Here is a 12,787-nt window from a genome sequence, read left to right as displayed (position 1 = left end):
TGACAAACTAAACACAACCCAATAGATAACTGAGTATCTGGGAAATCTCACTTCCAGTCCTTTTAAAATTTTAAACAAATTAAATACTCAAACTTTGTCAAGTTGGACTTTCATTCTGGCTTCTGCCCATCCCCTTGTAATGCCTCTGCTAGAGCGCAAATTGGGTTTATTATATATTTGCTCTTTAGAGAAGGGTGGAAGACATTCTCCATCAGGGATGATAGCTTCTTCATCATCCTCACCACCTCCACAGGGTCCAGGGGGCAGCCCAGGACAGAGCTGGCCTTCTTCACAAGTTTGTTTAGTCTGCAGCCGTGGTGCTGCTGCTCCAGCAGACCACTCCGTAAAAGATAGCTGACGCTACCACTGAGTCATAAAAAGTCTTAAGGAGTGCTCCCTGCACTCCGAAAGACCGGAGTCTCCTCAGCAGGTGAAGTCTGCTCTGGCCTTTCTTGTAGAGAGCCTGTGTTATCAGTCCAGTCCAGTTTATTGTTTAGGTCAACACCCAGGTACTTATAAGAGTCCACTATCACATTCCCTGGATGTTCACCGGTGTGGGGGGGAGTGGGTCTGTGTCTGCGTCCACCACCAGTTGAGTTCTCTGTTCTCCCCCTTGTCCCCTTGGGAATGAGGCCGACGATGGCAGAGTCATCAGAGAATTTCTGTAGCTGACAGTTGGTCATGTTGTGGAAGTCTGCAGTATACAGGGTGAAGAGGAAGGGAGCCAAGACGGTCCCTTGTGGGGCCCCTGTACTGCAGATGACGAGGTCAGAAACACAGTCCCGTGTCCTCACAAACTGTGGCCGGTTGGTCAGGTAATCCAGGAACCATAATGTGAGGTGCAGGTCGACTCCTGTGAGCTGCAGCTTGTCCCTCAGAAGCATGGGCTTTATGGTGTTAAAAGCACTGGAGAAATCATAGAACACTGAATGAAAACAATTTTGCAAATAGCAATTATATTTGAGGGTTTGATTTTACATCTGCATGCTATATTATGATGTGTATATTCATGGAGCCCTGCGTTAGTTTAGGTTGAACACGGTAGTTTGCCTGCAAGCGGCTATCAGCTGCCATTGCCAAATAATCATTATCACACTCTGACAACAATTTAAACCGTTCTGCCTCTCAATCCTCTTGCATCACATCCACTCTACTGCTAGACACTGCTGTGAAATTGTCCTTCCACCACCCCAACCTCCATCAGCTTCAGTGAGTTTTATATTCTAGGATGAATTGTTTGCTTGTTATGTTTGCAAGATGTCAGTATCATTACATGTCATTCAGGTTCTTCTCTACATGTCACTATGGGGGGAATTAACACTCAACAAAATCTGTGGCATGCTGCACAGAAGGTGCTGAGAGCAGAACCAATACAACTGTACAAACCATAAGTGCAATAAATGATTGAATTTATGACGAGAGTATTCCTGACTGAACTATCTTTTAGTGCAAGTGTTTGATTTTCTCTGATAGCCTGCAGCAGTAACACCTCTAGTTTCCACTTCATCGATCTATTTATCAATCTATCGCCCTCAAAACGGACTTCCTTCATAATTCACTTTCCATATCTTAATCGTTTAGGAACAGAGGGTGGCTGTGGCTTACTTGGTAGAGTCGTCGTTTCTTTACTGGAAGGTGGAGGGTTCGATCCCCAGCTTCTGCAGCAACATGTCCGATGTGTCCCTGGGCTTGTCACTTTACCCCAAATTGCTCCTATTGCTTTGTCGGCGTCGTATGAATGGAATTACTTCCATCTGATGGCCTCACTACACAGAAGCCTCTGCCATCAGTGTGCAAATGGGTAGTTGTGACATGCGGTGAAAAAAACGCTTTGCTCATTCAGAAGACTAGTCCATTTACTTTTTAACACATCTATTCTTGCATTGTTTTTTTCTGTGCTTTATCCTCTAGGTCAGATCACCTTTACCTGTTCTTTATGCAGTGGAGCCCAGACATGTATGGTGAGGGTGTCAGGGGCATGGGACAAGACCCTGGATTTATGGTTGTCAAGAAGAATGAGGAATCAGAAACATGTGATGAGCTCATCACTGACCTCAATAATAAGGAATGGGAGGTAAGGTCTACACAGATAAATTGTTTCGTAACCTCACTTAGGGTGCACTCGTTTAGTTTTCTGAATCCTTGCAGAAATGAATTAATAGTACTTGTAGTAAGCCATGTTTCATCCATACCCTGTGAAACAAGTATCTGCCATGCATTGAATGACATGTTTGTGTATTGTGTTGATTTGCTTTCATTATGCCTTGCATAGTGAATTTATTATTCTTATCTTAATTTTAAACCATCTAAACTGTTAAGTTTTCAAGCATTAGTTTTGTATTGTGCTTCTGTGTTTTGCATTTTGTGTACTGCTATGTATTTCTTGATTTGATGGTTAAAAAAATGAAACTTCCTGTCACAAGTAACTTGTGTGAACACTCTTTGCTTGGATATGCACTTCATTGAGCTTCCAACCAAAGTATTTTGCATGTTTGTGTAATTGTTTAGTCTACTCAGTCATTGACTTTAGCTTCATTACATGGCACATGTGGCAGTTGCTAGTGTTTGTCAGTATTTGGTAACTTTTTTGCTGAATGGCAAAAGGCTCACACCATGAGTTTCTTATGTTCAACATATTCACAGAATGTGAGATTGAGAAACTGAACTGCTGGTTATAAAATTCCAGAATTTCACATTTCAATGGAGTTTTTTTTAAATCTATCTTCACTTTTCATCTACTAAACTCCCAAAGTATCTTTCTACCACATTAACAAACTCGGCGTAATAAAAAGCTGAGGGATAGTTGAGATAATTATTAAGGTTTTCAGAACTGAGAGTTCATTGCTGGACCACATAGGTCACGGTGTGGATGGATTTAGCAAAAAAAATATTTTTTAGAAGCTAGTGAGTAGAATAACAACTGAATTCGTTGTATAAAGGAATTCATATAATTGAATAAATGATGCAGAAAACAAAGTGGACTAATTTGTGTGTCCCTGGACTGGCAAAAAGAGGCTTTAAGTATTCCCATATATAACATTAAAACTACTGTTTCTATTGAACTTAAAAGTGCATAAGGTGAGCCATGCTGAAAAGGAACTCCTTCCTTTTTTTAAGAGCATCAGTCAAAATCTACAGAAATGACAACACATGGGACAACAACTGTACTGTATCTTTAAATTCTGTGGGCTGTAGAGTGCGTCATTCTTTTTAACCAACGGGGAGCCACTTTACATCATTTCCTGTACTGTTATTGGATTTCAACGATGTCACGTAAACATGCTTTGGAGATACCCCAATCGGGGAAGAAATATTGTTTTACGGTATTTAGTCAAGCGAGCAGGCGTTCTACTGGCTTTGTCTGCTTGTCCAAGCCATAGAGAAGGGGACTTATACATCTGTAATGTAAAGTTCACAGCTTCGACCTCGCCCAGAAAGCAAGACAATGTTTTCTTGGAGGGCAAAACACCATAACAAACGGCTGAACCCTAAGTATTCATGTGTATGTTGCTAGCGCATTTTGTTCGTTGTTTTTGGTCAGCGGCGATACTTATTATTTTCCTGTTTAAGATCTTATCTGATGATATACCGGGCGAGCTCGCAAACGTAGCTTACGAGCCTACCAGCCCTTGAGTCGGTCTTTTCTTGTTCGGTGACCGATGTTGAACAAAGTAGCCGTTATCCAAACACTTGTGTTTATTGGCATTTAGGGTACTGCTCTCATCTCTGGTCTCGTCTCCTTATTGCAGAGTAGACTAGAATAATTGTGTTTCTCCAAGCTGCCAGTCGTAACAATGCAAGTCATGGTCATTCAGTAGTTTGTACAATCTTACTTTGGCAGGGTTTTTTTTTCCAGTGATATCCTTTTGAGTCCACGTACTAACTAGCCCTAGATTTTTCAGACACTGTTAATGTGAGTACATTTACCGTATGACATTATATTTAATATACTACTAAAATTTAAATGATGATTGTTTCCATTACTTAAGATACAAGGTGTGATTAACCTGAAGCACACACCCAGGCTATGACGCTGATAGTTTAACCCCTTTCAATGGATAAGTTCCTTGAGCCAGTGATGAAATGAGGCATCAATGTGCATTGTATGTGGTTTGCTGTTAACCAGCTGTTTTAACACCAATAATTGTAGGGTTGGTGAAAGTTCAGATGTAATCAAAATTGTCAATGATCTGACATCACTGCCAGACAATCCTAATCCTTTGTTTCTTTTATACATTTCTTTTGTTACACTAAGCAGACTTTCTAAAAAAACATCTCTTTTAAATGACAGAGACTGCAGCTCTGGAGTGAAAATTGTGATTTGTAACGGTTGGAATGTTGCCACAGCATTAATTTGCCTGGTCTTCTGTTTTGTTCAAAGTCGTTTCTGCCAAATAGATGATTGTATTGCGTTCTTGATGCCTCTGTTAATGGCAGAATTTTCAGTGTGCGTTCCAGCATCAAAATGTTGAAGCTTTCTGAAGAGCTTCGAAGAACCTTTTTTTTTTTTTTTTTTTTCTATTTTATTAGTTTATGGAATTATATATACAATACAAGGCTTCTGAAGTCAACGTTATGCAGTAGTGTTGTTTCCATTCTATGGTCTAAGATAACTAAGTACTTTTGAAGCGTCTTTGGGTGGTATTATTAAACATATTACACAAACATGCAAGACAGCTTAGTACATTTAACTGCTCACGTCGACCTTTAGATAAAATCAGTGTTTAGTTTGTTGGAAGCACGACTAAGTGCACATAATACGATATTACTATTTTCTTCCCATTGCCAGCGATAGATCTGGCAGCAATTTATGTTCCACTGTTCCTGTCTTTGTACTACCAGGTAGTGTCTCTGACGGAGTACCACCGTCGGATTGATGCACTTAAAAGTGAAGATCTGCGCTCACTCTGCAAACGACTCCAGGTGCCCTGACCAGCCCTGTCTGCCCCCTTCTCTCTGCTCTACCCAGCCCAGCTGCTGTCTGCACCAACATGGTCTCCCATAGCATATACTGCAGGATATAGCTAATGCTGATGTTGCATACTTACCTCAGATGTTCCTTTTTACATTATTTTTGATCGGTTGAGTATTATTTATGGGTTGTTGACATAAAACCTCTTCAAAACATGAAATACAAGTTATTCTGAGAGTGACGTGACTTTTCACTTCATCCTAAAATGTTGGCTTGTTTGTTGTGAGGAGGTCCCTAGTGAACACAGCACAGTTGTTTCCTCTTAAACTAAAGTGGTGGTTACTGGCTGTTTGTTGCTGGTTGTATTTAGAAATTGGACTGATCCAATCTAATATCAGTATCGGGTCCAATATTGAAACAATTAACACATCAGCTATTCGGACTGACAACACCGATCAAGAAAGCTGGTTGGGCACTTTAAATATTCTCAACTGGCACAGCCCTCCAATAATATCCATGACAACATTCAGAAGAGATGGAACAGCTCCTTCAATTCTTGCACCTCAGTTTAAAAGATGGAATTTAAAAAGCTGTCAGTTGTTGCTGCCTCCTTTTTTGTATGTGAATATAACACAAAGCAAAGCAATGTCGGGTTTACGACAGCGTAGCTTAGCTTCACACATATAAGCAACAATAACACTGTCGATTATGATAAAAAATATCTGTACGTGTATCAGAATCTGTTTAGATCGAAACTGAAAAAAGTGTATCAGTGCCTCTGTAGTCGTATGATTAAAGGCAGGGTTAGTAATTTTCGAAAACTAGCATGATTTTGAAAGTAGCATTCCCTCCATGCTCCGCCTTCACCCACCCCTCTCCTCTGTAGTCCCTCAAAAGCCACGCCCCTCACTTGCTCTAGCACTATTGGTCCAGAAGCTTATTTCAGCTCATGCTTTGATAGTGAGCGAATTGCATGCGGCAAGAGAGCGAACAATGAGAAAGGGAGGCATGAGTGTTTCTTAAGATGCATACTGAATGCAGACATTGGTCGAAGTTTGTACGTGTTTACAACTGCTACAGATGACAGATTCCCCCCCCCCCCCCCCCCCCCGTTTCTTTTTCAACCAAAATCTTCAAAAGTGTATCTAGAGGAAATTACCTACCCTGCCTTCAATACTTTTTTACCAAATGATCTGAGAGAGAGAGAGACATGAGAGCATTTCCAGCCACCTATTGTTAAGAACTCTATAATCAGCCCCTGTTATTAGGAACATAAATAACGCAAAATAATCTATTGGCTAAATGGACTACAATTATTGAAGAACTTCCTATTCACCTTGCTTTCTCCTCTCCCAGAAAGCATCTCTGCCCATTCTCCCAGCCAAATTATAGACATTTGAAGTTACAAAACATTTCCCCAATAACATCCGATGGACTATGGTTAAAGCCCATTTTCCTCATGTTTACACTATAAATGTTATCATTGAGCTGTTAAATTAGACCTGTGCAATTATATAGAGTGCTGTGCTTAAGTTTATTACTCTTTGTCAATGTTTTTGCTCACTTACATTTTCTCCTATAGATCACCACCAAGGAAGAGGTAAACTCCAAGCATTGCACATCTCTCAAGACGGAGCTGGAGCCAGAAACATTCAAACCCAACCTGAGAGAACCAAGTGATCTCTTGGAAGTCGACCAGATAGAGAAGGTAAAGCCTTTACCGTAAATTTTATTGTGTAAAAAAGTTCATGAAATCATCACTTCTGAGGGCTAAAGGAAATCATACCTGAATGGAGCACTAGCTCTCTGTCAGCCTGGCTACAGTCCTGAAAAAGTATTAACGATTGTGTTTATTTTCTTCAATTAGAGAGGAGTAGTTAACAACTCAAGTGTGGAGTAGAGTGATCATATATTAATTATGACTATCTTGCCAAAATAAACTAGATTTACGCAATGTTAGTTTGAGAATACAGGTTTTCTTAGTTCTACCATGGAGGTAGTCTCCTCTGTGTTAAGAGGGCAATAAAATGAAGAGTAACTCTCAGTGAATCCACTGCACTATCAACAAACTGAGAAGGACTAAAGTTATTGTAAGAGTTTTCAACTGGGTTAAAACATGGTACAAAATAAAAAGCAGTTTTAATAGCTTCGTTACATTTATTTACAACACTATCAGATAAACTTCTAGAGAGCACATTGTTATTCTGGTAATAAAAAGTCAAGTGTTATTAGAAAAGGATCTCATAGAAGAGGATTTTCTGGTAAAACTATTAAGTTGCTGATATCAACGTCATAAGCCAAAACAAGTTCCAGGGTATGATTAAAACAAGTACTAGGTTTGTTTACACCCTGGGTGATGCCAATAGAGTCTAATACTGACATGAATTTGTGTTATGGTGTTTTCACTTCCTGAGCTCTACCGTTTTTACCAACAGTTTGGTCTTTATTACACATTTTTAGTAAAGCTTTTTTTTTTCTTTCAATGGAAGTATAATTCAGCTTTGGTTAAAGGCAGGGTCGGTAATTTTCAAAAATAGCATGATTTTGAAAGTAGCATTCCCTCCGTTCTCGTATATATCCGGGGTGGATTCATTTAAACTCACATAATTATTCATCTTGACACAGCCAAAATCAAATTTTTTGTTTTAATTTTAATCAGATGTATAATATTTACGCCTTTTTTATTTATGTTTGAATTACTTGCGACCACAGGTCTGGACCGGGAGACAGACACAGTAGGCCTACTTATAGTATATGTATAATTATAGTTAGATTTACAGTCATAAGGAGAGCTATAGTGGCTGGGAAACGGATCTAAAGGAAGCCCAGATAAGCGTGTAAGACTGCGGCATTTCTTATATGTACCATTACCAGTACAGGAGGATGAGGAGTAACTAAACAGCTGACAAATAGAGCAGGAGAGGGAGAGGCAGAAAAAGAAGCCATTGTAAATTAAGTTAACTAAGTTACAATAAACAAAACTGTTTTGCAGATTAGTTCCTGCGTTTTTTTTTATATATATATAATTCTGTTTGACAAAAAGTACGGTGTTTTAGATACAACTGTTGTAAGAAACAAGGAAAATTGAACAATTAAGCTTTAGCTCTGTTGATCCACAGAACAATCACAGTAGCAGTGGAGAACAGGAAGATATGCAATACACTCACCGTGGAGGACATGTACAAGTCTCATAAGTTCCAGTTAGCATATTTACTAATATATTGACAGTCGTTAGATTCCTTTAATCATTGTAAAGATTATACAAAGAACTCAAGCCCAATTGACAACCACAGAAAATTCATACCAAGTTTGGATTCATCCAGCATGCTAATAGCATAGCTGCTTTAGCTCGACCACAAGAAGATGTATCGAACCGACAAGAAAAGATTAAAGAGGCTTATGAATTATTGGAGACTGATCAGAACATTTGACTTGGTCTCTACAGGGATAATGGTACAGTATATTAGAAAAGGGGTCGCTTTAATTACATGTACGTTGAGTGTCTTATTTATATGTCCGTTATCAACAAGGTAGCAGGCCTTTGGACTAAAGAGATGCAGAGCTCAACACTCCAGTCAGTGGTCACCATGGATGTACACGTAACTCAGAACTAGTGGCTGGGCATTTTTGTGTTTACTTCATTCGTCTTTTTACCTTATTAATGATTTCATTTTGCTAATTATTTCTTCCAACAGCTGGCAAGGAATCTCCCACCCAGGACCATTGGATATCCATGGACACTAGCTTTTGGTACATCCAAGCATGGCATGAGCATTAAATCACTATACAGAGCCATGCAGGGCCAAGACACCCCAGTTCTCCTGGTTATCAAAGACGGTGATGGCCAGGTAAGCTTCAAATGTCTAGTTATGGCATGTTTTGCTCTGGCAGCTCATATTTTTATGCAGAAGCAATGCAGTCCAGCTTCTTTAGTATTACGTGCACAAACTCCCTTTGTCTCAGCTGTTTTTGTTGCTACCCTTACAGTGCTCAGTTAGACATACTGTAGTTCAGCTTTAGGAACACTGCGTTGCTCATGAATGTCCTTTCTCCCTCACCAACTTATGTAAATCAAAATGGAAAGAAAGGAGACTCTGGAGTGTTTGTAAGTTTATGTAATGAAGGTGGTCTTTGTTGGTGAGAAACAAATTAAAAAATGTGAAAATAAAAAAAACAGAATCTTCTTCTGGAAAAGGTAAAAGCCTCTTTTTAATTGGCTATTTCACTATGAAATTACTTTAAAGAGATGTTAAAAAACAAGGTATGCTACAACCTATGTTGCACGAACAGCCTTCTTCAGGGTGTAGCTCTCGCATGGTCTTCCCTTTAGTACATGCTAGTTAATTACAAGCACCTGAGCAAATGGGAACAAATGCAATCATTAGAGTTTATGCAATCACTTTCAAAATGTGATCAAGAAAAAAAACATTTATGCGCAAAGCAAAAGAAACAGGAAATGGAGCCACACTTCATACACTAAAAACAACTACAGAAGGGGACTGAAGTCAATATCTTAATTTTAACTCTGGATAAACTGTAGCCTTGATGTGGTAAAACCCTTTTGAATTCTAATTATTTTCAATATTGCTGTCAATCGATTTAAAAATATCAAATTAATTACAGGCTTTGTAATCAATGAATAAAAGTTAGATTTACATATAACACTGTTTTCTACTTGGTTGGGGGGGAACAAGCCAGAGGCATCTAAGAGAGATCAGGAACTCCCAGGAAAAGATGTGGCTAGTAACTGAGATTTACAAATGGTCACATGCAGCAATATGATATGAATGCACACAGAAAGAGAGGGAGAGATAGGAGCTCAAGGTGCCACTTCCCCCTGTAGTCTAAGCCAATAGCGGCATAACTAGGAGCTGGTCTATATCAGCTCAAGCCCTAACCATAACATTGGAGATTGATCAGATAAAAAGGATTTAAACCAACTTAAAGCAGTCCCTGTCATGCCATTTGATGCTCAATCATGTCAAATGCAGCAAAAAGATTTAACAGGTGAAGCACAGAGAGAAGCCCCCTGTCTGACACTAGATGTAGATCATTCGTAACTTTAACTAGTGCAGTCTCAGTGCTTAGTTGGACTCTAAATCCTACAGGTAGCCAGTGTTTCAGATACACTGTTGTAAGAAACTGGGGAAAATTAACAATTAAGCTTTAGCTCTGTCAATCCCCACAGAACTATCACAGTAGCACCAGAGAACAGAACAGGAAATGATGCAATACGTTCACAATCGTACATAGTACCGTTATTTTGAGTCAATCCACCATTTAATTTAATCTGATCAAGTTGCTTCCCTTCAGTCCCCCCATCACACGCTTGCACTCTGGGTGTACCTGTGTTCTCTGCAGTTTTCTCTATAGTTTTTGTGTAAAAAGTTTAGTTTCAAAGTAACATAATATATTGATCAAAAAGAACATGATTCTTACCATCAAAAAAATTTACAAGCTTTTGAAACAGCGACAGATGTTGATATACAGTATATTAAACAGAACATATTGCATAATTATAGATGCATTCAAAGGCATCCTTTAAGTAGTATACCTCAACAAGTCTGTGTGCGTGCTTGTGTATTGAGCACTTGGATGGATAAATTTAATAACAATCAAAATCCCATTACATTTTTAGCATGTGTTTTCTAGTTCACTACGCTGCTCTAGACTGTTGTATAATCAGTAATATATTCAGAATCGTTTCTATTGCCAAGTACATTTACATATACTAGGAATTTGACTTGGTGTATTGGTGCGAAAGGAAAAAAAAAAACTATTACGTCAGAATTTAATTAATTTCCGATATTTTAATTTTTTTACACATATTTTTGTAATAAATTAGCAAAATCAATCAAAATATTTTGTAAAAGTGCTCTTCATCTGTGTACTGCCTGTCAGCACCTGTTTCCAAATTGGACCTAAAGCTGTTTGCTTTGGATTTCTGTTAATTTGGATCAAAGTGTCGGCTAAATGAATTGAAATTAAATTTCTGGACTGTTTCTAAAGCTGAAGGTGGTTTTCAGACATTGAATAACATATTATGGACGTCGTTAGAGTGATATCTTATATTGGTTACTGAACGTTTTAATTTTTTTTCAATAACTGGCTTTTTGAGCCCTAGATTGAAACCTAAGGAACTGGAGGTCTGCATCTCCACATTGGCTTCAATTTTCAGCATCAGAGGCTTGGTTGTTACTATGATTTTTTTTGTGTTTGTTTTATATTATGACACGTTTTTAGCAATTGTTTAATTACACAGCCAGTTGAATGTAGGCTTTTTAACTTTAACAGAAGTTTGCCATGATATTTTCACCTTATTAAAAAAAAAGAGAATGGGACTTTGATTATCAACAATGTGGCTCCCAAGTTCCCAACCTTTTCCTTCACACTGTTTGTCAGGCACTAACACTAATTTTTCAAGGGTACTGTTTCCAGCTCTAGAGCTGTTGTTAATTCCAGGACAAATTCATGTCATTGTTTTCTTTTTAAAGTTTATTTGAAAGCAAGTGGTTATTAATATACAAGTCATGCCTGAGCAGAGTGATCAATCATGAAGGTTTTTGTTTTTCATTTATTTTTATTTTATTTTATTCGTAAATTTTGAGAGGGACAGCCTATTAGTTGTACCAGAGTAAGATATGAGCTCATTTAAATATAGTGCCTGGGCATGAGACAAAGACAATGTGTCTGTTAAGAAACGGAACATCTTCACAAAAGTACACAAAAACAGCTTGTACAACATATATGTCCACATAAAGACATCAACGATACAGTAATGACACATCTATACACTACAACATTGTCAATCGTCATGTGTTTGTGTGATGAGGACAGGATTGAGATGATTTGAGCCATGAGTTAATCTTAGATTTAAATTCAGCAAAGATACAGCACCTTCTGATTTTACTTGGATATGGAGTTCCAAGAATGTGTAGGTCTAATATAGATGGCTGATTTGCCAAACTCAGAAGACCTGTGCTCTATTACCCAATCCCTGTTGTTATTCCTCTATCTGTACTAACTCTGTGAACTCTTTTAGCGGGGAAGGAGCCAGACCCTTGCTCACTTTTTACTCTAGAAAAGCATCAGCAAGACCCACAACATTTTTAAAGGTTGGGAGGTTGTCGGACATTAGACATTTACAATTTCAATTTCTAGACATAGAGACATAGAGAGACTAAGACTGAACTTTATTGATCACTTTGGGATGACTCCCTCAGGGAAATTTAGGTTTCCAGCGGCATTTAAGACATAATACAATGTAGCAGGTAACAAAAAAAGTGACAATATAAAGAATAAGATAAAATAAATAATAGAACACTCTCCGTTGCAAAAAAGCAAAATATACAAGATATGCATATAGATAGATAGATAGATAGATAGATAGATAGATAGATAGATAGATACTTTATTGATCCCGAGGGAAATTCAAGTAAAGCAAAGCAAAATATGGCTAAAACAATTATTATTATTGCACTTTGGTTGAGATTATTGCACATACAAGTGAAAGTGTCCATGTGTCCTCTGGTTACTGATGACATTGTGTAGAGGGTGGCTGGTATTATCCATAATATCCAGTAGTTTGTCCAGTGTCTTTCTCTCTGCCACCGTTACCAGAGAGTCCAGCTTCATGCCGACCACAGAGCCCGCCTGATCAGTTTGTCCAACAGCTGAGAATATGTTACAGACATATGGTATTTTGTATTCTTTCAGTGTAGAGATTTTTGTCTAAACTTCTGGACAATATCTTAAACAAAACCAAAATGAAACATTTAACACAGACAGTCATTCATTTTATGGCCATTATATCAAAGGGATGCTCAGTTTTAAGTGACCAGGATTTCAAAAGCAAGAAAGCAGCAGCCTGTGTCA

The 12,787-nt window shown here is 38.3% G+C and overlaps 1 protein-coding gene across 6 annotated transcripts in view; it reads left to right on the top strand.

Moving 5' to 3' along the window:
* Positions 1-12,787, top strand: part of oxr1a (oxidation resistance 1a) — a 105,202-nt gene that overhangs the window by 89,852 nt on the left and 2,563 nt on the right. For 4 of the 6 annotated variants that reach the window (XM_079343449.1, XM_079343448.1, XM_079343450.1 and 1 more), the window contains 4 exons: positions 1,912-2,074; positions 4,843-4,923; positions 6,495-6,620; positions 8,608-8,760. In XM_079343449.1, coding sequence (XP_079199575.1) covers positions 1,912-2,074; positions 4,843-4,923; positions 6,495-6,620; positions 8,608-8,760 — 523 coding nt within the window. Of the gene's footprint in view, positions 1-1,911; positions 2,075-2,849; positions 3,503-4,842; positions 4,924-6,494; positions 6,621-8,607; positions 8,761-12,787 lie in introns of those variants that run through there. The other 2 variants (XM_079343453.1, XM_079343451.1) reach the window with 2 other exon arrangements.

The sequence above is a fragment of the Symphodus melops genome, assembly GCF_947650265.1.
Source record: "Symphodus melops genome assembly, chromosome: 5".
NCBI lineage: Eukaryota > Metazoa > Chordata > Actinopteri > Labriformes > Labridae > Symphodus > Symphodus melops.
The sequence above is the reverse complement of the archived record's forward strand: the minus strand, read 5'-3'. Positions and strand labels throughout refer to the sequence as shown.